Here is a 21,997-nt window from a genome sequence, read left to right on the forward strand (position 1 = left end):
GTCTTCTCTGCTCTCAAAAATGAATAAACATTAAAAAAAAAAAAGTCACAAGATGATCTACCACTAAAAATTAAAATTAATGGCCTATCCACTGACAACTTGATTATGAAAAGCAATGAAATGGAAATCACCATCAAGAAAAAATAATGTGTCATTACCAGAATTCAATTCAACACTATTTTTTGTGGGGGGGGGGGGAAGGGTTTTGTTTGGAACCCTGGAAATGTTTGCACCCAAGGACAATGAACCATGTCAAGATTCTAAGAGGGCCATTGTTTTATAAAAGGGAAGAACAGTAACTGGAAAAAGGAGGTGAGGGAGGGAGGACACATCCACACAAGAGGCTCTCAAGCTGCTCAATTTTAGAAAAGAGAACCTATGGGATTTGCAATCTAGAAACAGTCTCCTTTAGAACCATCTAGGTCTACACAGTCCTTGGAGAGGCTTCATATAATATACGTTTATGGACATGAACACCTCGGTTTGATTTGCATACCGCTGCCCTGTATCACAGACTTCTTTTTTTAAGGACATTAATTATCTCTCCTGACCACATGCCCAATGTCAAGTACCTTTAAATGGAGCAAAGCAGCTACAAAAGCATTACCTGGGAAAGTGATTAACCTTTTGTGCTTCAGAGAGGGTGCGAAGTAGGAAGGGCTTCAGGTGGGATCCTGTCCACATCAGGTTATAGTCAGTGCTGCTTGGGTGCACCTGAGGGCAGATAAAAAGATATAAAAACATCAGAGATAGCCTCTCTCCAGAAAGAGAGATGGCAAGAAAGGCCAAGGAAATTTTTCACCTAGAGAGCATAGTGCCTAGTTAGTATTTAAACCTAGTAAAACAAAAGCAGAGTATGAAAAAAACAGATGATCAACTGTAAAGGATGGGATAGTTGGGCAAATCCCAGATACAAAAAGCAGAATAAATGAATCCTTCTATAGAAGTCTCTGATGTCTTTTAACATTCTCACATGTCAAAGTATGAGCAGAGGGCTCCAAGCCACAACTCCCATCTCAGAGCATCCTTGGGTCCTCACAGACGCCAGATAGAGTGCTTGATCGGGACTAAAGCCATAGCAAACCAAGTTAGGATATCATTCATTTACTCATAAGAATAATTTTGTCTATTCATTTGTCTATTCATTCAACAATTATGTAGCCTGTGGCTGTGATGTGAGAGGTGCCATGTTAGGCCCCAGAGATAAAACAAGACAGGATACAGGCTAGTATCAGAACTTTCTCAAAACGTCTGTTTCAGACCTCAACCTAAGATAAGGAGCTAGCAACCAGACACTTATCAAATTATGTCAAATTATCTACAGTGTTAATCTGTCCAGCATTTTTACCTGTCCCTTTTAATATCAATATCCCAATTTTCCCAATTTTCTTTGGGAATAACATACTATTTGATTTTTAAAGACTGCCAGGTACCCCCTGACCCCCTCACAAGAAGTATGTCCATGACCCAACCTGGACTAGTCATATGATCTCCATAACATGAGTCTTCAGTGGAGAAAGGCACAATGACAATGAATGGAGCTGAGTCACTTCTATGGCAGTGGCCTTGAAGAGACAATCCCAAAGATTCCTATTCCCAGATCCCTGGGGTTGTTCTAGTCTCTCTCCTTACAAAGGCCTGCCTTTTCTCCTCTTCCTCTGACTCTGCTACCCATCCTGTACAAAACTTACCCACAAATCCTTTTTAAAAATTTTTTTAAACATTTATTTATTTTTGAGAGAGAGAGAGAGAGAATGAGCAGGGCAGGGGCAGAGAGAGAGGGAGACACAGAATCAGAAGTAGGCTTCAGGCTCCAAGCTATCAGCACAGAGCCCGATGTGGGGCTTGAACGCACAGAACGTGAGATCATGACCTGAGCTCAAGTTGGACGCTTACCCGAATGAGCCACCCAGGTGCCCCCTTTTGGCTGAAGTTAGGCAGAATCCACTTCTGTTGCTTGCAATCAAAGAATCTTAATTCAGTATCAGACCATTCCCTATGGGCAGCTCTATCTCTACCCTAAGCCTAAAATCATAGCAAGAAAATGGTTTGGGGTTTTTTGGTTTCAGAGACAGAGAGAGAGAAGGGCAGGCAGAGGTGGGGGGAAGGAATCTTGTGAAAATGCCGTCCATGCATTTCAAGGAGAAGCCAACAAACACACTCAGAAATTCAACACAAGCTCTGCATCATCACTAAGCAGAGATCCCAAGTACTTTCTAGAGCTTTCTATTAACTGGTAGTCAGGTTGGATGTCCAGGATTTTTCAGCTTTAAAGATCAGGTGAGGTAGTAAAAATGAGCTTACTTCATGAAATCCATGGGCTGTCAGAATGCTGCGTACCAGGCGACTATCTGTTCGCACAATCTTGTAAGACAAATGATAACGTTCTAAGGAAAAAGAGAATCAAATTCAGTAACCATAAAGTTAACTGTAGAGACAAAAATAACCTGTAAGATGATGACTTAACTGTACTCAATAACACTGTACTACTACCCTTACACTACTATTAAGTAGCCTATAGATCATTTTAGACCAAGGGTTTTTAACCTGAGATTTGCTAGGGGTTCTTAAAAATAGATGGGGGACAAAATGACATCTCTGCTTTCACTACTAGTTGAAATTTACCATTATCTTCAATTACGAATGTAGGCACAAAACAGAGCAGGGCTGGGAATACCCGTGACCTTGCCACCTATAGATACCAGGTACTTTAATATTACTTTACAATTGTTTGCTATCTCAAGATATCATTTCTCACAGTACATAAAAACCATGGTAATTAACAGACCTCCTAGCAGACCATGCTATTTAATGCACTAACAAAAATGCACATATGTCACAAATTTAGCTTTTAAAAAATATTTTGATAATTACATTTCAGTACAATTAACTTGTTTTGTAATCCTATATATTTTTAATGCACTTAAACGACATTATCCTGAGAAGAGACGCACAGGCTTCCCTACACTGCCACTGCACACTTGGTCCACTGCAGAACAAGGTTACGAACGCTGCTCTGGACAGTCCTGTGTGCAGTAATGCTGATTACCAGTACAGGTTATAAACCGGCAATCCACGGCCAAAACCAATCTGCAGACATTGTTTGTTAATTTCTCATTGTGCTTTAAAAACAAATTGAGCCTGGGTAGCTCCATCGGTAGAGCATCAGGCTTTTAATTTGAGGGTCCAGGGTGTACCTGTTCAGGCATCAGATGCACCTTGCGACACCTGTCAGTTAAGTGCCCAACTCTTGATTTTGGCTCAGGTCATAATTTAATGCTTGGGATTCTCTCTCTCTCTCTCTCTCTCTCTCCCTCTTTACCCTGCCCCAACTCATACATTCGCTCACTCTCTCTCTTATCTCTCTCAAAATAAACATTTAAAAAAAAAGACTTTTAAGCACCTAAATTAAAAAATAATAATAATAAATAAAAATACATTGAAATACTATGGTGCCTGGGTGGCTCAGCTGGTTAAGTGTCCAACTCTCGATTTCAGCTCAGGTCGTGATCTCACGGTCATGAGGTTGAGCCAGGCATCCTTGACACATTACATGAACCGTCACAGAAGGCAACCAAGAATAAAGCAACAATGGAACAAAGCCCACCATGGGACTGGCTGCCTCTCTCCAGGAGAGGGAGGGGGAGGCTCCAAGCCAGGCTTTCTGCAAGAGGCACAAAGGCCCCGTGAACTGCCAAGTAGATACTACGCTCCATGCTCAGCACGGAGCCTGCTTCAGATTCTCTCTCTCCCCATCTCCCTCCACCTCAAAAAAAAAAAAAAAGAAAAACGATAAACTGAATTACTAACCTTCTGAAATTGGAGGAATTCATTTAAAAGTCTTGATTTCTGGGCTCTCTTGAAAACCCTGGCAGCCACAGGCTTGCTCACTCTGCCAGGGCAAGTCTGCCCGGGAAGGGTACGTGCTCCCGTCAGGACAGGTTCACACAGTCTGGTTCAGCACAGTCCCCACATAGTCCCTTCACTCATTCACGTTACCTGCCAGGCCCTATATGCATCCTGGGCTTTTGACCCCTAAGATGAAAATCTGCAATCATGTGAGATTTCCACTATCTCCAAAGACTAACATTTACTCTGGCTCACTAAACGCCATCTCTTTCTATGCACCACCACAAAGTGTTTGAAAAAATTTGCTAAGAATTCTATAGAACAATTAAAAATTTTTTTCTTTTTCTTTTTTAAAGTTTTTATTTATTTATTTTGAGGGAGAGACAGAGAGGGACAGAGAGAGAGCATGAGCCAAGTGGGGGCAGAGAGAGAAGGAGAGCGAGTCACAAGCAGGCTCCACACTGTCAGTGCAGAGCCCAAAATGGAGCTCAATCTCCCAAACCATGAGATCATGACCTGAGCCAAAATCAAGAGTCAGACAACTGACTGAGCCGCCCACATGAATCCCCAAATTATTTTTTTCTTAAGTAATCCCTATGCCCAACATGAAGCTCAAACTCATGACCCCGAGATCAAGAGTCACATGTCCACCAACTGAGCCAGCTAAGCGCTGCTTCTACAGAATAACTTTTTGGAAAAGACTGGATAGAGAACAGTTTCTGAATGAATATAATACAGAAACTTATGGACAGACCCAAGAGCAAAATCCAGCCTCTACAGTCAAAGATAAGCCTATCTTTTTATAAATTTATGTGAAAATATCCATAAATCCCTGCTGCTACTTGCCCAGTCCTGGCAAGAACACCATGCAAAGCAGACACAGGAAGACGGGAATGAAAAGACCAGACGCGCCATACTTCTCATTCTTGTGGCAAACTTTGAAAGCCCAGTTACAGGGTTTTCCCAATGATCAATCACTATTATGTTGTCTTTGCAATACTGCTACAAGAAAAACACTCCAGAGTCGTATGTCTTCACTCCAGCACAGAGTATGATTTAAGAAACAGTACAGTGCACTGCTTAAGAGTTTGTCTTCTGATTCCAGGTTGGCGAGGGAAAGCACAAGATAGGCCTGGAATATCGTGTTATGCCAAAAGAGAGGAAAGTGCTCAAAAACTGATTGGGAACATGTCATTAGACTCTCAACGGATCCCAATGGATCACAAGGATCTCAATGGCCAAATTTAAGACAATTTGAAAATAAAAATGAACTATGACAGAGAGTATAATTCACTTATATATTTAAAAAAAAAAAAGAACCCAGGAGTCCACACTGATAAGAAAGTAAGAAGGTATACTGGTTTTCCATTGCTGCTATAATCAACTACAATGCACTTGGTGGCTTAACCAGCACAAATCTGTTGTCTGAATTTCTGTATGTCAGAAGTCTGACACACATGTCATCAAAGCAAGAGGGGGGCTGCATTCCCTTCTATAGGCTCTGGGTAGGGTCCATTTCTTTTCCTTTTCCAGCTTCTAGAGGCTGCTCCCATGCCTTGGCTTACAGTCCCCTTCTTCTACCTTCAAAGCCAGCAACGATGGGTCTGGTCCTTCTCACACAGCATCAATCTGACTCCTCTTCTGCTTCTTTCTGCTACTTTAAAGGACTCTTGTGATTAAGATCAGCTGATTAGCAACCTTAACTCCACCTACAAGTTCAATTTTCTGTTGCCATGTCAGGCAATGTTTTCATGGGTTCTGGGGATAAGGAGGTGGACGTCTTTGAGAGGGACCATTATTCTGCCTATCAGAGGAGGCGGAGCTCTTCTTTACAGAAAATTCAGTTAAGAAATGTAGAAGGAAAGCAATAGAAAATCAGTATTTCACAAAAACTCTAAGAGACAGTGGTTCAGACTAAAAACAATGGTTACCAATGGGTGGGAAACTATTGGGAAACAGGATATTCATGCATCTCAAAATATCATTCCAGAGAAAGCTTATACAAAAGGAGAAAGGCAACCCTCTAATGAAGAAATCTGGTGAACACTATTCTCAACCAAATGATGAGAAGCACCTGGGTGGCTCAGTTGGTTCAGCCTCTGACTTCAGCTCAGGTCATGATCTTGTGGTTGGTGAGTTCGAGCCCCACGTCAGGCCCTGTGCTGACAGCTCAGAGCCTGTAGGCCACTTCAGATTCTGTGTCTCCCTCTCTCTCTGTCCCTTCCCCCACTCATGCTCTGTCTGTCTCTCTCTCTCTCAAAAATAAACAAATATTTTTTAAAAACCCAAATGATGAAATTTGCCATCATCAATAATACAATACCATGACATCATATGCTTCCTAATGTAATACACTGAGGACACACTATGTGATAGTCCTACAAAAACTTTAAACCTGAGTCTAAACATGTAGAAACAATCAGACAATCCCAAACTTGAGGACATCTGCAAAGCAGCTAGTCTAGAATCTCTAAAACTGTCAATGCCATGAAAGACACACACACACACACACACACACACACACACACACACAAAACCAAAAACCTGGGAGGTTAAAGGAGAAACATGAAAACTAAACACAATCTTTGATTTAGTCCTAGACTTTAGGGGAAAAAGTAATAGACATAAAGGTCAAAATTGGAACTAGGGAAATGTGCATAGCACTGTATATTAGATAAAAGTACTTTACCAGTGACAGATTTCCTGAGTGTTGTCTCAGTACTGTGGTTACACAGAGGATGCCCTGCTCTAGGGATAGATTGCTAAACAGAATACTAAGGCATAAAGTACATGAACAAATTCTCAAATGGTTCAGAGACAGAGACAAAATGTTAATAGTTGGTGAGCACTTGGAAACAGTATACATGCATTCCATGTACTGTTCTTACAGCTAGTCAACAGGTTTTTAAGTTTTCTAGATTGAATGTTTAGAAAGTGAAAGAAAATCTGGTCTCTTCATTATGATAACCATGATCCCCAACTTCTCCATTTTTATGCCTGCAAAAGCCAACGCATCATCAATGCCGAGACCGGAAGTGCGCTTGATCCCCCACCTGGTCCACAATGCCGGCTTCGCGGCGCCAGGCCAGGGGAAAGGAGTCAGGAAGGTGTGCAGAAAACCAGGGAATGACCACCTGGGGGCTGGGGAAGGAGGGGGTGCAATAAGAGAAAGAGTATGTCTCTGGAGTGGAACTGCCGAGGGTCCAAATCCTGGTTCTACCACTTCCTGCCTGTAATCATGGATAAATGACTGCTCTATGGTCAGTTTCCCCACTTGTAAATGGGGTTGATAAGAAAGGTACTTACCTCATGGGGTAGCTCAGTTAATACATGTAAAGCTTTTATAACACTTGTTGCTACACAGGGGCATACAAATTTTCAAAGAGTAAAAAAGTAAACATGTAGCAAAGTAGCTATTAACATAGTATCATACATAATAAATTACGCATTTTATTTTTTATTTTTTTTTTAAAGATTTTTATTTATTTCTAGGAGAGAGAGAGAAAGACAGCGTGAGCAGGGGAGGGTCAGAGAGAGAGGGAGTCACAGACTAAAACAGGCTCCAGGCCGTGAGCCGGCAGTCAGCACAGAGCCCGACGCGGGGCTCGAACCCACGAACCGCGAGATCATGACCTAAGCGACAGTCAGACGCTTAACCGACTAAGCCACCCAGGCACCCCTAAATTACGCATTTTAAACAGCAAATTTAACATTAAAAAATTTTTTTAAAAAAGCAAACTTAAAAATAAAAATGTGATTTATACTTTCCCCTAATTCTCCTAACACAGATGAAAAATGCAATTATCACTGCACTCAGTGACCTGATTCTCACAGTATGTAAGTGGTAAGCAGTGACCACCTACCTCTAATCGCACCAGCTAACTATAACCTACCTCCAATACATTGCACATGTTTCAAAAGGGGAGTGCAAGAAAGACAGGGCAGAGTGACATAAAGCAAGTGTGACTGCTGAGGATTTTAACTCACATTCATGTTCTGTGTCCAATAATGCTGATTACCAGTGTACTGTAGACCAGAGGTAATATATTGGTGACCCAAGGGCCAAATCCATCCAGCCTGCAGACATGGCTTATTCAGTCTTTGTGGTGTTTTAAACATAAAACTGAATTAGTCACTAACTTTTTAAAACTGAGAGAATTCATATGAAAATCGAGATTTCTGGGGCTTTGTTTGAAAACCTTGGCACCCCGGGGCTCTGATACCAAAGGCAAGAGCCAAACTGAGGCTTGCAACTATAAATTGAGCCAGTCCCCCAACTGCTCAAGAAATAACCCCCTTGTCCGTATTTCCTTTCATATAAAAACAAGAAGCAGGGAGTGGTATGGTCCTACTAGCCAACTGCCTACCATCCAATACCTGAGCTTCTGCGCATGCGCCGTAAGACCGTGGAATTTCCTCTTCTCCAACCACTCACGTGTGTCTCGGGGGGCAGCCTAGAGTGCTAGGACCCCTGGCAAATTCCAGGACTGGCAGGCAGCAGTGCAGCAAATTAAAACAAGGAACCAATAATCTTAACTGTCAGCACAGAAACACCCAGGAGTAATGATGTGCCCAAGAAGTTCGGTCAAAAATAGCCTGGGAAACTAGAAGGAAGATAAAACTGACTTTTTTTTTAAAGTTTTAGAATATAAGAGTAACCTTTCAATGTCAGAAAATGAGGTCTATGCTTGTACTGTTGAATACGGATGTCGCTAGTCATGTATGACTACTCAGCACTCGAAATGTAACTAGTGTGACCAAGAAACTGAATTTTTAATTTTATTTAACTTTATTAATTTAAATTTGAAAACTGATATTTGATTCAGTTACTGGAAAACTTATTTGGAAAAACTTGAACATATGAATTTACTTTTTCAACTATAGCGCTTAAAAAATCTAACCACAGACTATTTGTGATGAAAAAATTTTTGCACCACATTAAGATGCACTCTAAGTACATACCACACGTCAAATATCTTTTTTTTTTAATGTTTATTTCTTTTTGAGAGAGAGACAAAGCACGAGCTGGGGAGGGGCAGAGAGAGAGGGAGACACCAAATCCAAAGCAGGTTCCACGCTCCAAACTGTCAGCACGAAGCCCAACATGGGGCTTAAGCTCCCAAACGGCGAGATCATGACCTGAGCCAGTTGGATGCTTAACCAACCCAGGTGCCCCCTACATGTCAAATATCTTAAATATTTTTCTATATTGGGTAAATGTGAAAATGATAATTTGTATTAAATAAAATACATATATATTTTAAAGTTTTTTTATTTTGAGAGAGAGCGTATGTGTACATGAGAAGAGGAGGGGTGAGACAGGGAGAGACAATCCCAAGCAGGCTCCATGTTGTCCGTGCAGAGCCCAACATGGGGCTTGATCTCACGGACCTGGAGATCATGACCTGAACAAAAATCAAGTGTTAGACGTTTAACCAACTGAGCCAGGTGCCCCAAAATAAAATATATTATTAAAACTAATTTTACCTATTTCTATTTTTTTTTTAAATAAGGCCACTGGAAAACTTACATAGCTAGTTTGCATCGTATTTCTATCGGACAATGCTAGTCTACACAAATGCAAACTCAGGAAGCTGACACATTTGAAGACAAATTATAAAATGATGCTGGGGTGCCTGGGTGGCTCAATCGATTAAGTGTCTGACTTCAGCTCAGGTCATGATCTTGTGATTTGTGAGTTCGAGGCCCGTTTTGGGCTCTGTGCTGACAGCTCAGAGCCTGGAGCCTGCTTGGGATTCTATGTCTCCCTGTTTCTCTGCCCCTCCCTCCCCCCATGCTCTGTCTCTCTCAAAAATAAAATAATTATTTAAATAAATAAAAATAAAATGATGCTTCTTTCTAGGAACAGATTACCTTAAACTGAAAATATCTCCACTATCTCTAAAATGCAATCCATTTACATGTTCAGAGTATATACAACTTTTTAAAAAAATGGATATAGTAAGGAAAAATATATTTCTGGACTATTTCATAAAGCTTGGAAATCATATTGTACAAAAATATTAACAGTAAATTTAGTGAAACATTTAACAGATAACAGAAAAAAAACAAGACTGGCATCTAACACCCTAAGATCGACAGAAGATAACTAATGCCCCAGAAACTTCTCAAGGGGATTTAAACACAGGATTATGATGAGATCTATGTCAGCTATTTAAGAAAGCAAAAAAAAAAAAAAAAAAAAAAGACCCAGAGTATGTAACAATTCAGAAATCTGAGGTAGCAACCAGAAAACTCATTCAAATTCTTTTCATAAAGGACGGAGCAGAAAATTATGAAACCTCAAAGATTTGGGAAGATATAGAAAATTATAAAACAAGGTTTGAAAAAAAAAGCTCAGTGGCCTTTTCTTTAATCACAAGAATGTGGAAAGGGTGAAAAAAGACATATAGATTCTAAAAACACAGGGACTGCTTGAACAATGGGGTGACAGCACCGATGGATACAAATTCCCATTAAACCCTAGGTACTCCACAAAAGGAAGGCTCTGCCCATTGCCTTGCCATACAGATGCATTTATGTGACGAGCAGCCCAAAAGAAGTATGTTTGGGGGAGATTAATTAATTCTGTCATTTTTACCTGCCTTTGATGTTTTGACTCCAATCACACTGACAGGGAGTTTCTTTGCAAATGTTAGCAAATCTTCAGTTCTTCCAAATTCAGAGAACATGAATGAACCATATCCCTTTAAGTGGTAACCTAGCAACTTGCTGAAGGGATTAAAACAAGACCCTTGGGGAGGGAGGAGGATTCAAATCCCAGAAGCAGGAGTTCACGTCCTCTGAACTCCTAGCTTATTATTGGAGCAAGGACAGACCTTAAAGTTATTTCAAACTAGAACAGATCCTGTTCAACAAGTTAAGTAGCACAAGTTTTGAGTGCCTACTATGTGTCAAATATTAAATGATCTCATTAATTCTTACAATGCCTGCAAGGTAGCTATGATCTCCGCTTCACTAATAATAAAGCAAGTTTAAAGTTTAAGTGATTGGCCCTGGACTCACAGCTAGTAAATACCAAAGCTGGGATTTGAACCAGTGATTAAGAACCCATGTATAGACTCTTTCCACTAGATCGCACAACAGTTCTGATCCATGGTACTGTAACCTCTGAGGATAGCTACAGGCTAACCCCAGGAGTCAGAGACTACTGAAAATCAAAGAAGAACGGAGGACAAAAAAACAGTAGAGAAAATAAGTACACTTAAAAGTTGGCTCTTTAAAATGATCAAATGGCAAACTTCCAGCTAGCTTGAAAAGAAAAAAGAGATTCAAATTACTAAAAGCATAAATAAAATGGGGACATTGTTACTGTCCTTACAGAAATAAAGAGGATTATAGAAGAATACTACTAAATAAATACATACATACATACATACATACAATGAATGCTTGTATGCCAACAAATAAGATAAACTAAATGGACAAAAACTAAAAACACATAAACCACCAAAACTGACTCAATACAAAATACAAAATATGAATAGATATATAACAAGCAGAGGCTGAATCAGTAATAAGCCTCCAAATAAAGAAAAGCCCAGACTAGATGGATTCACCAGTGAATTCTATCAAACATAAAGAATCAACACCAATCCTTCTCAAACTCTTCCAAAAAAGGAGGGAACTCATTATATGATGCCAGCATTACTCTGATACCAAATGCAAATTAAGATATCACAAGGAAAGAAAACTACAGACAAAGTCCCTTATGAGTACACATGCAAATATCCTCAACAAAATACCAGCAAAGCAAATCACGCAGCATATTAAAAGGACCGTGACCATAAAAGGTGGGATTTATCTCAGGAATACATGATGGTTCAACATACAAAAGTCAATCAATGTAACATAGCACATTAACAGAATGAAGAAGAAAAAAACCTCAATGTAGATGAGGCACTTGACAAATTCCATGATACCTTCGCATGATAAAAATGCTAAACAAAGAACAAGATGGAAATTTCCTCAACACGATAAACAGCATTCATGAAAAACTCAAAGCTAAATTCATACTGAACAATGAAAGACAAAGCTTTCCCCACTAAGATCAGAAACAAGCAAGAGGAGCAGCTGGATGACTCAGTTGGTTAGTCACCCAACTCTTGATTTCAACTCAGGCAATGATTTCAGTTTGTGGGATTGAGCCCCATATTGGGCTCTGCACTGACTGCATGAAGCCTGCTTGGGATTCTCTCTCCCTCTTTCTCTCTCTCTCAAAATAAATAAATAAAACATTTTTAAAAGGAGTTAAAAAGAAAAGAAAAGAAACAAGCCAGAGAAAGAAGCCCACTTTTACAAAACACTTCTATTGAACATTGTACTGAAAGTTCTAGCCACAGCAATTAGGCAAGAAAAAGAAATAAGGGACACCTGGGTGTCTCAGTTGGTTAAGCATCCCAACTCCTGACTTCAGCTCAAGTCATAATCTCAGGGTTTGTGGGTTCAAGCCCCATATTGAATAACAGTGCAGAGCCTGCCTGGGATTTTCTAAATAAACAGGAAAGAAAGCAAGCAGAGAAGGAGGGAAGGGAAGGAGGGAGGAAAGGAGGGAGGGAGGGAGGGAAGGAGAAGCAAAGCGAAGCGAAGCAAAGCAAAGCGAAAAAAGAAAAGGAAAGGAAAGGAAAGGAAAGGAAAGGAAAGAAAAGAAAAGAAAAGAAAAGAAAAGAAAAGAAAAGAAAAGAAAAGAAAAAAGAAAAGAAGAAGGAAGGCAGGAAGGCATCCAGGATGGAAAGGAAAAAGTAAAATCTCTATATGAAGATGACATGATCTTCTATAGAGAGAATGCTAAAGAATACACACACACACACACACACACACACACACACACACACACACACTTAGAGCCAATAAATGAGTGCAGCAAGGTTTCAGGACTCAAGATCAACATACAAAAATCTTATGTATTTCTACACACTGGCAATGAAAAACCCCAAAATTTAACTGAGAAAACAATTCCATTTATGATAGCATTAAAGAGAAAGAATATTGAGGAATAAAGTTAATCAAGGAACTCTAAAAGTTGTACGCTGGAAACTATAAAACATTGTTAAAGAAACTAAAGATGACCTAAATAAATGACAAGATAGCCCAGGTTTACAGCCTAGAAGACTTAACACTAAAAGGGCAATATGCTCCCTATCACGATCCCAACAGCCATTTTTGCACAAATCAAAAATTTGATCCCAAAATTCATACGGAATTGCAAGGGATTCTGAATAGTCCAAAAAATCTTGAAAAAGGAGAATAAAGTTAAAGGACTCACACATCCCAATTTTAAAATTTAGTACAAAGGTATAGTAATCACAACAATGTGGCACTGGTATAAAGATAAATGGAATATTAAGAGTCCAGAAATAAATCCATACATCCACAGTCAGCTGATTTTCAATGACAGTGCCAAGGCTATTCAATAGGGAAAGAATAGTCTCTTCAACCAGGTATGCTGGGGCAATTCAATATTCACATGCCAAAGAAGGAAGGTAAACCCTCACCACATACTATATAAAAAAGTGAACTCAAAATGGATTAAGGACCAATTAGCTTGAATGTAAGAGCCTGACCTATACAACTCTTAGAAGAAAGCATAGGAATTATGACCTGGGATTAGGCAATGGTTCTTGAGCTACAACAACAACAGCATAAGCAACAAAAGAAAAAAAATAGATAAACTGCAGGCCATCAAAATTAACAACTTTTGCTGTTCACAAGAGAACATGATCATGCAAGTGAAAAGACAAAGCAGAAAACGGGAAAAAGAATTTGGAATCTGTGTATCTGATAAGGGCTAGTATCTAGAATGTTTGAGAACACTTACAACTCAACAACAAAAAGTCAAGCAACCCAATTCAAAAACAGGCAAAGGCTTTGAATAGACGTGTCTCTAAAGAAGATATACAAACAAACGGCCAAGAAGCACATGAAAAGATGCTCAATGTCATTAGTCATTAGGGGAATAAAAATCAAAACCATGATACCACTTCACACCCACTAATACACAGTCTAAAAAAACGGAAAATAACAAACATTGGTGAGGATGTGGAGAAAATGGAACTCTCCTACATCACTGATGCAGAATTGTGCAGACACTGTGGACTCTCCTTTGGCACCTCTTTAATAAATGAAACACGGAACTACCATAAGACCTAGTGATTCCATTCCCAGGTATAAACCCAAAAGAATTGAAAACAGGGGTCCAAACAAAAACTCATACATGAATCTTCAGAGCAGCACTGTTCACAATAGCCAAAAGGTGGAAACCACCACCAATGATCCATCAACTGATGAATGGATAAACAAAATACGGCATTTCGTGAAAAGGGATGAAGTACGGATACACGCTTCAACATGGATGAACCTTGAAAACATTATGCTAAGTGAAAAAAGCCAGACACAGAAGACGACATACTGAGTGGATTTGTACGAAATGTCCAGAATGGGCAAATCACTAGAGAAAGAATGGAGATGCACAGTTACTAGTTGCTGGGGTAAGGCGTAATAGGAAGTGACTACTTAATGGATACAGGGTTTACTTTAGGATGATGAAAATATTCTGGAACTAGGTCGTGGTGAGGGTTGTACAATAGTGTGACTGTACTAAATGCCACTGAATTGTTATGTTCTAAAATGGTTAGAAGGGCATATTTTGTTTTGCTATATTTTACCACAAAAGAATAATAATAACGCATGTACGCATCCTGAAGAAAAAATTCAAAGAAGAAAAGCAATTTAAAATGCACAAAATTTAAGAAATTACAAATAATCCTTTCAGGCATAAAAAAAAATCGCTAGATTTTTCTCGTGACCAAAGCCCTTTTCCTATTTACATGTGATATCGACTTCTGCAAGACAAGGGTACAGGGGCCATGCCAGCCCTGCCCTCTATGGGGGAGGTCATACCTACCTCCAATTACTCGAATATTGTTGTCCTTTGTCAGAATAGCCTCGGCATGGAATACCAAAACGGGAATTCTCCTGCAGCCTCCAGTCCACATGATACACGGATGATCCCTACAGCCGTAACAAGAGGCTTTCATTAATTGACAGCTCAAAGTCTGAAATTCCCACTGACGCAGATCGCTGTGGCTTGCTGCTTAGTGACTTTCCCTCTGCCTGGAACAAGAACCCCAAATGTCCGATGGGAAAGCATTCCTCTCCCATTCTTAGCCACGTGGTCTATTTAAGATTAACTCCGTCCCTGGAGCAGGGACGGGCCTTGATTGGCTTCGATTGGCTCCGATTGGCTCAGCCAGTCAGCGCCTCCCACCCCTCAGTTCTAGTTACTGGATCAGGGATGTGCATGCAAACAAACTGGAGCCAGTAAGGGTCAGAAGATGTGCTGTGAGAGCCTTTGGAAGAAAGCTGCTTTCCTTCTCTTCTATAGTAACTACAGGAGAGGCGGCTTCTTCCCCTTGACGGTGTAAGAGAACGAGGTCTAGAAGTACAACTGTCATTTCATGACCCTGAGAGAAAAGCCTGGAGCTGTCAGTAAAGGAGGAAGTCAGTGGGAACCTCACTGTCAGTGGGAAGAAGTAGAGAAATGAAATCCTGAGAAGCAAACGTGGAGCTGCAGAAAGGAGTCTTTCCTAAATAGGAGACAATACCCTTTATGATGGGTAGCGGGAAAAAAATTTGAAAATAAAAAAATAAATTCCCTTTATTATTTAATACAACTTATGTTTTAATCCCTAGCACACATAAAGAATCCTAATATACAGCATTCACAATAATTTATACACCCTTTTATGCCGTATAGTCCCTTTTTAAGGGACTATTTGATGACCCATCCTAAGATTCTGAGCTAGGACCCCAAAATTAATACAAGCGCTCCAATTAAAACCACATATTTTAAAGCAAATCTATATTCAACGGAATGATATTTTTCTCCAGAAAAGGACTTCTGACTTTACTCTCTTTCTCTATCCTGAGGAAATCTGTTTAATCATTCTCAGACAGATGTATATTTATTCGCAGATTAGAAAATCTTCAACCTCCTTCGTGTAAGGAGTTAGAAGGGAAAGAAATGACCGAGTCCATACTATATGCCAGGAATAAGAGCTTTCACATGCTATCTCACTTAATCCTCTTGCCCACACTAAGAACTGAAAAACAAAGGTATCTCAGAGAGGGTAAGTGATTTGCTCAAGGTCACACAGCAGGTTAAGTAAGGGAAAAGATACCTGAACTCAAGTGTCTGCCTGGCCTTCCGTTCCTGCTGCTATCTCCCTAATCACACTGCAGTGATGTTTTGTTGTATACAGAACACCTTAAATCCAACCCTTTGGGAACCTAAACTAATCAATTCCTTAAATAGAATACCATCCAATTAGGCAAAGTTTGGATGGCTCTCAAAAACTCACATGACCACACCTCTTTAAAAAAGGTCACACTACAAATCTCAGGGCCAAGTGAAACCCTCCCAACCCATGTTTAAAAAGATCCCCACTTTGAATACACAGGCTGCCAAGCAGCCTTGAGACTTTGGATGAGCTGCTAAAGTGCTTTAGCAAAACAAAGCAGAGAATACCACACCTAGTTCATTTCCTGTTTTTTAGAACAGGAACGTGGATGTTAGCTGCTCCTGATTTTTGACTTGGGTACCAGTGCCCGTTTGTGAGAAAAGGTATTCATCAGGGGCCCTTTTCAGCAAGAAGGATTTTTTTGTGGTTTGCTTGCTTGTTAATCTTAAACATCTGTAAAATGTGGGCACGGGGCCAGATGTTTCTTAGGACCTCTTCCAACTATTAATTTTTCTACTATATTTCTAAGTGAGAGTATAGAGAAAAACTATGCAGCCTAAACAGCAAAGTTTTGGACAGAAACTCTGGAAATGATGCAAAGTTTCTTGTCAATCTAGCACTAGCTACAAACTGGCACCACTCTGCCTTCCCACTTACAAACAATGGATCACTGCTACAAGTTAAAATGCGTGACAAGAGCCAGGAACAAATAAACAGATAAATAATATACAAGGCTCAATAAACAGATACAAGGCTAAGAAGAGCCAAGGCCCTAGCGATGCTATTTATGGAAAGCCAAATCCCTGATGGAGAAATCCTTCCGCTTACAACTTATGAAAAGATAAAAGAGGGAAGATGAATTCAGAAGATCAACTAAAACACACTTCACTTAAGGCAGATGCTACGTCGTCATTAAAAGCATGCTCCCGCCAGGTGGTGCTAAAGGCAAAAGATTCAAAATGGTCAGGAAACCGAAAATTAGGACTTTAAATCTTCATTCATACCAGAAATTGGTATACATTAAGAAAATAAGTTCTTATAGACATGAACGAACACACGACTTGGATGATTCCCCAAGTAGAAGGTTTGAAGGTTCACTTTACTGAAAGCTTATTGGTTCTTAAAAACACAATTTCATGAGGCATATATATTATTCACTCCTGGGATCTAGCCTACATAATTGAAAGCATCTATGCCTTATTCATACCAGTGCCCCTGCTGGAAATGTCTTCCCCATTTCTGTTCATTTAACCCCACATTTAAGGCCCAGTTCATCTCACACTACCTTCATGGGGCCTTCCCTCCTCCTCCAGCCCACAGTGATGCCATCTTTCTCTGCATTCCTGTAGTACCCCCTGTATAACTGTTGACGATCTTTTTTTTCCCCATGTATATGTTGATGAACTGATATAAAGCTGGCTTTTATGATAGGAATTAAAATAATTTTTTTTAAGAAACCTTATATCTAATCCTTCCACATCTATATACAAATTTGTATTTGGGATCCCCTAGCAAAATATAGAAAAAGAGCCCCTTTAAATTTAGTATTGGCAATAACACCATGCAAAACAAGGATTGCCTGGACAGTTTCTAGGCCTGAAGTCCAGGACTGCCAGGCATTAGCACTTTAACACAGCCTTGGGGTCTGAGCAGATCGAGGAGATGGCCATGGATAGACATCTTTGGATCAAATCAACATCCTTAGGTGATTTAAGGCCTTTGAACTCCCAAAACTTTAAAAATGAAAGCCTATCACTCCAAGCGTGAACAAGATTGGCTTAAGATTCCTGATGTATAAAATAAATGTCTGATAGTCAAAACACGATGGAACACTAACAGTCACAATTTAACAGGAGTTTGAAAGGAAGAAGAGCGAAAATCCACGAATTTGGATTGGGGTGGGGAATGACACCTGTATTTTTACTTACTTCTTCTAGAAATTTCACATTTCTCAACTATGAATATGGGCAAGAAAGCACAGTGGTCTAAGCATCATCTGTGCCTTTGGGTCTGAAATTACAGATTTTTTATCGCGTATTACACAGTTGTGGCAGGCACCTCAAAACACCATTTACATGTATCATCCACAGTAGTTATTAACCTTGCCACTAGATTGCCTGTGGTCAGTCTTCCTAATCTGACATGATGAGGCCGGACAATGATTTGGGAGCTCCCCCACAAGGCAGTCAGTCAGCTGCCAGATGGTGACAGGTCACAGCAGTGGTCCGGACAACTAAGATGCTTCCCGACATCCCCCGCTGATAAATGCTGACCAAACACTATGCCACAGGGCGATGAGCTCACCCCAACTGAGCAAAACCAGTCTTCGTGCTGCTGTCTTTGAGAAAGAAAATTTAACTTTCCCACGTTTTGAATGAAGAATCTGTTACTGAATGCAGTAATGAAAAAGCACATGTTACTGTACTGTATCACAGGTTTGGGTTTTTTCAATCTTAATAACTGTGCTTCAGTGTAAATTGGTACTATTTTTAATGATATGTATTTTATTTTAAGCACCTAAAAATATTATTCTGATAAGGGATACATGGCATAAAAAAAAAAGCTAAGAACCCCTGACCTAAGGTGATCTAAAGCATAATGTCTCCATTTATTCATTCATTCAGTTAGTCACTCAGTCAACAAGTATTTACTGAGTACCTTCTATAATGCTAGGTTGAACCATCTGAAACTGTCAATATTTGACTACTTTTGATCCATCAAAACAGCAATTTCATAGAGTTCAATCTAATACTCATCAGACCCAACTCTTAAGCCCACTAATAAAACAGTCATGAAATAAAAGAATGATCTTGAAATCAGAAAGACTGATGCGTGCAGCAGAAGTTAAAAATTTTGTGAAACAGATAAGTAACAGCACACAGAAAGCAAAAAGTCACAAGAAGCTAAAGTGACTACAGGGAATTATCCACTTAATTATCCTGAATAAGACTGACCTAAATATAATGTCAAATCTCTATTTTTTCTATGACCTAAAGTGACAAGAAGCCTCTCTCCCAAGCTTCATGAATGCTTCAATAATTTTTTGTGGCTCTATTAAATAATGTAATCTTCTACTTTAAAATAAGAAATCCATTTTATTATTTTTTCTAATAGTTTATTGTCAAATTAGTTTCCACATAACACTCAGTGCTCATCCCCAAGAAATCCATTTTAAATTCAATATTAAAACTAGTAAGAATAATGCCTTAACATCTGATAGTACTTCATCATTTATAAAGTAATTTCATACCTATCATTCTATTTGGTCCTAATCATCCCTCTACAAAATAGCCTGGGAGATATTATCCCCACTTTTTAGGTTACATAGCATACAAGTACGTAAGGAGACTCACAGAGAATCTTAAAAACTAATCTTAACTTCAAGTCAGACTCTCTCTTTGTTCTCTGTGTCAAGTAATAATGTTATAGGAGGGAAAACAGCAAAGTACCTTAAAATCCAGGAAAACTAGGTCTGAATCTCAATCCCTCACTTACTCTCCCTGACTCCTTGAAAAAGTTCTCTGATATTTGCATGGCCAAGCTTCATACAGTGGGAATAATAACATCTTCAGATTCAGTGAGATACATCAGTTAGAGCCCTAAACGTCATCTATGCTAAATGATAAGCTGCACTTATCACCATCACTTATTATTAGTATTAGTATTAGTATTTAGTATTAGTATGAGGATCCAGCAGTCAAAAAACTTTGCTCTTACCCAAAAGAACTCAGGAAAGCAGTGGCTTTCAATATTAAATTGATTTGTGGCTCAATGCACACAGGACAGGTTATAGACTTCTAACATACTGCTCCACAGTTACACTGGTAAGTTACTTGACCTCTCTATATACTACCATTCTATGGCTGTAAAAGCTTTTGAGAAAATAATATAACCTATCTCATAGAGTTCACAGAGTTTGGAGGCCTACTTTGCCTTAATATCTACAAATATCAAAATCTCCTATGTTAGGAGCTCCAATCAAGAGTACACAAAGAGTAACATCTAGAGCCAATGTTCACTCATGAGCCCAGCAACAAAGCCTTATCTCATTTCAGATAGTGGATGGTGACCAACTAATAACATCTTGAATTAGATCATGGTTAAAATAAGAGACTCTTAAATACAGAGAATAAACTGGGGGTTGATGGGGGGGAGAGGGGAAAAATGGGTGATCGGCATGGAGGAGGGCACTTGGTGGGATGAGCACCGGGTGTTGTATGTAAGCGATGAACCGTGGCAATCTACCCGCAAAACCAAGAGCATACTGTACAATTGTATGTTAGCTGATATGACAATAAATTGTTAAAAAAAAAAATCATGTTTAGAAACTAAAACTAGAGTCAGGCTATACCAAAAGAAGGACTGAGTAAAAGAAGGTATAAGTAAAAGAGAAATATTTTCCACCCTAAAGGCAAAGAGTCAAAAGCAGGCTTGCTCTTACTTACTCTTGGCTTACCACCTCCTCATCCTCTGAGGATGATGCTGTCTCCTCCAGGTCCCGGGCCATCACGACTGGCATTTCCTTTAGGGTTTGTCATGCAGTCAGCAGACGGGGGCCTCAGAGACCTTTCCTTGCAGATTCACTGGATCAAACAATTTAGTTGGCACTGATTCCTGCAAGAAGGCCAAATGATGTAAAACACAACAGAGCTATCTATTTGTTGGTTATTGCTATTGATCTTCTAAGTCACAAAAATGAATATTTACCTAAATGGTGCCCAACCTCTGGAAGCTCACTTTCTGTCACAGTGCCCCAATAATGCCACAAACACCAAAAAAAATTTTCAAACATACTGTCTGTCCTCTGTGTATTTAAAGAGCTGTCGTTAAAAAATAATAAAGACCTCTTGTTAAGTTTGAGCTTCTCATTTTTCTTTTATATACTAAATCTAATAAGACTTCGCTTTTAGGAAAGTCTGAGGTAGGTGGTCGATTGCCTAAAACACAGACTCCTTGCTTAGAAAAACTTGATCTGCGTTAAAAAAAACTCAAGATTTACGATTCTTGAAATTATTTCTTTAGACTCTATGACAAGCACACACAGGTAAAATGCCCTCATATTTCCACTAAAACAAATTCAACCACTAAACTGAAAGTGTAATATTCTCCTGAATCAAGGTCATAAATAGCTGCCAAAAAAACACAAAACCTGTCCTTCCAAACGCTCAAAAATTATTCTCCCTTATTAAAAATCACAAGCTATGATCTGAATCTCGAAACGACATTGAAATTAGGATATTTCTAACTTAAAATATGTTTTCATAGTAAAAAGTACATGTTTGTTGTGCCTTTAGGGCTGAACTGGAAATCACAGATAAGGAAAATGAAAATGTTTAAATGACCATAACCCTATCACTCAGAGATAACCATCTGATGTCGATCTTTGCAAATCTGACTTTTCTATGTATTCATATACACCTATAAGATCGTAAACAGGACAAAAAACCGTGGATCCTCATAATGATCCCTACAGATCTTCAGGGGAATGGGCACGACCTAATAACTTCAAAGGCGTTCTTCGGGGGAATCCCAACGGGATTTCTCGATCTTTCCCAAAATGTTGGGAAGTCCTTTAAATTAAAACGAAACAAACAAAACCTCCAAGCGAGGAACGGATGCCCAATCTGCCCCGGGCTGCCAGCGGAGTGGAGAGAGACACGGAGATCGGAAGAAGATTAAGGACAACTCGCCCAAGAAGCGTCCTCGCCCTAAAGGGATCAGCCCCTCAGCCCCATCTCCGGCTCACCCCAATCCCAGGTAGGTCCTCAGATGCTCCCCACGGAAAGGACGGGGGCGACTCCGCCGCAGCGCTTCAGCCCAGCGCGCCCGGAAGCCAACAGCTGCTCCGAGACTTCTAGAGGGAAGTGCAGCAGCCGGCGCCCGCCCAG

General features: G+C 39.7%; 2 protein-coding genes across 11 annotated transcripts in view; both read right to left on the reverse strand.

The window, feature by feature from the left end:
* The window catches only part of TTLL5 (tubulin tyrosine ligase like 5), a 279,463-nt gene extending 258,826 nt beyond the window's left edge, over positions 1–20,637 (reverse strand). For all 10 annotated transcript variants that reach the window (XM_077750795.1, XM_077750794.1, XM_077750800.1 and 7 more), the window contains exons 1-4: positions 20,555–20,637; positions 14,774–14,880; positions 2,305–2,387; positions 608–714 (exon numbers count right to left, since the gene is read on the reverse strand). In XM_077750795.1, coding sequence (XP_077606921.1) covers positions 608–714; positions 2,305–2,387; positions 14,774–14,880; positions 20,555–20,628 — 371 coding nt within the window. In that variant the 5' untranslated portion in view covers positions 20,629–20,637. The remainder of the gene's footprint in view (positions 1–607; positions 715–2,304; positions 2,388–14,773; positions 14,881–20,554) is intronic.
* FLVCR2 (FLVCR choline and putative heme transporter 2) overlaps positions 20,637–21,997 on the reverse strand; it is a 70,509-nt gene continuing 69,148 nt past the window's right edge. The window contains exon 10 of the mRNA XM_077750804.1: positions 20,637–20,723. Coding sequence (XP_077606930.1) covers positions 20,652–20,723 — 72 coding nt within the window. The 3' untranslated portion in view covers positions 20,637–20,651. The remainder of the gene's footprint in view (positions 20,724–21,997) is intronic.

Source organism: Crocuta crocuta, unplaced genomic scaffold (genome assembly GCF_008692635.1).
Source record: "Crocuta crocuta isolate KB4526 unplaced genomic scaffold, BGI_CrCroc_1.0 scaffold186, whole genome shotgun sequence".
Classification (NCBI taxonomy): domain Eukaryota; kingdom Metazoa; phylum Chordata; class Mammalia; order Carnivora; family Hyaenidae; genus Crocuta; species Crocuta crocuta.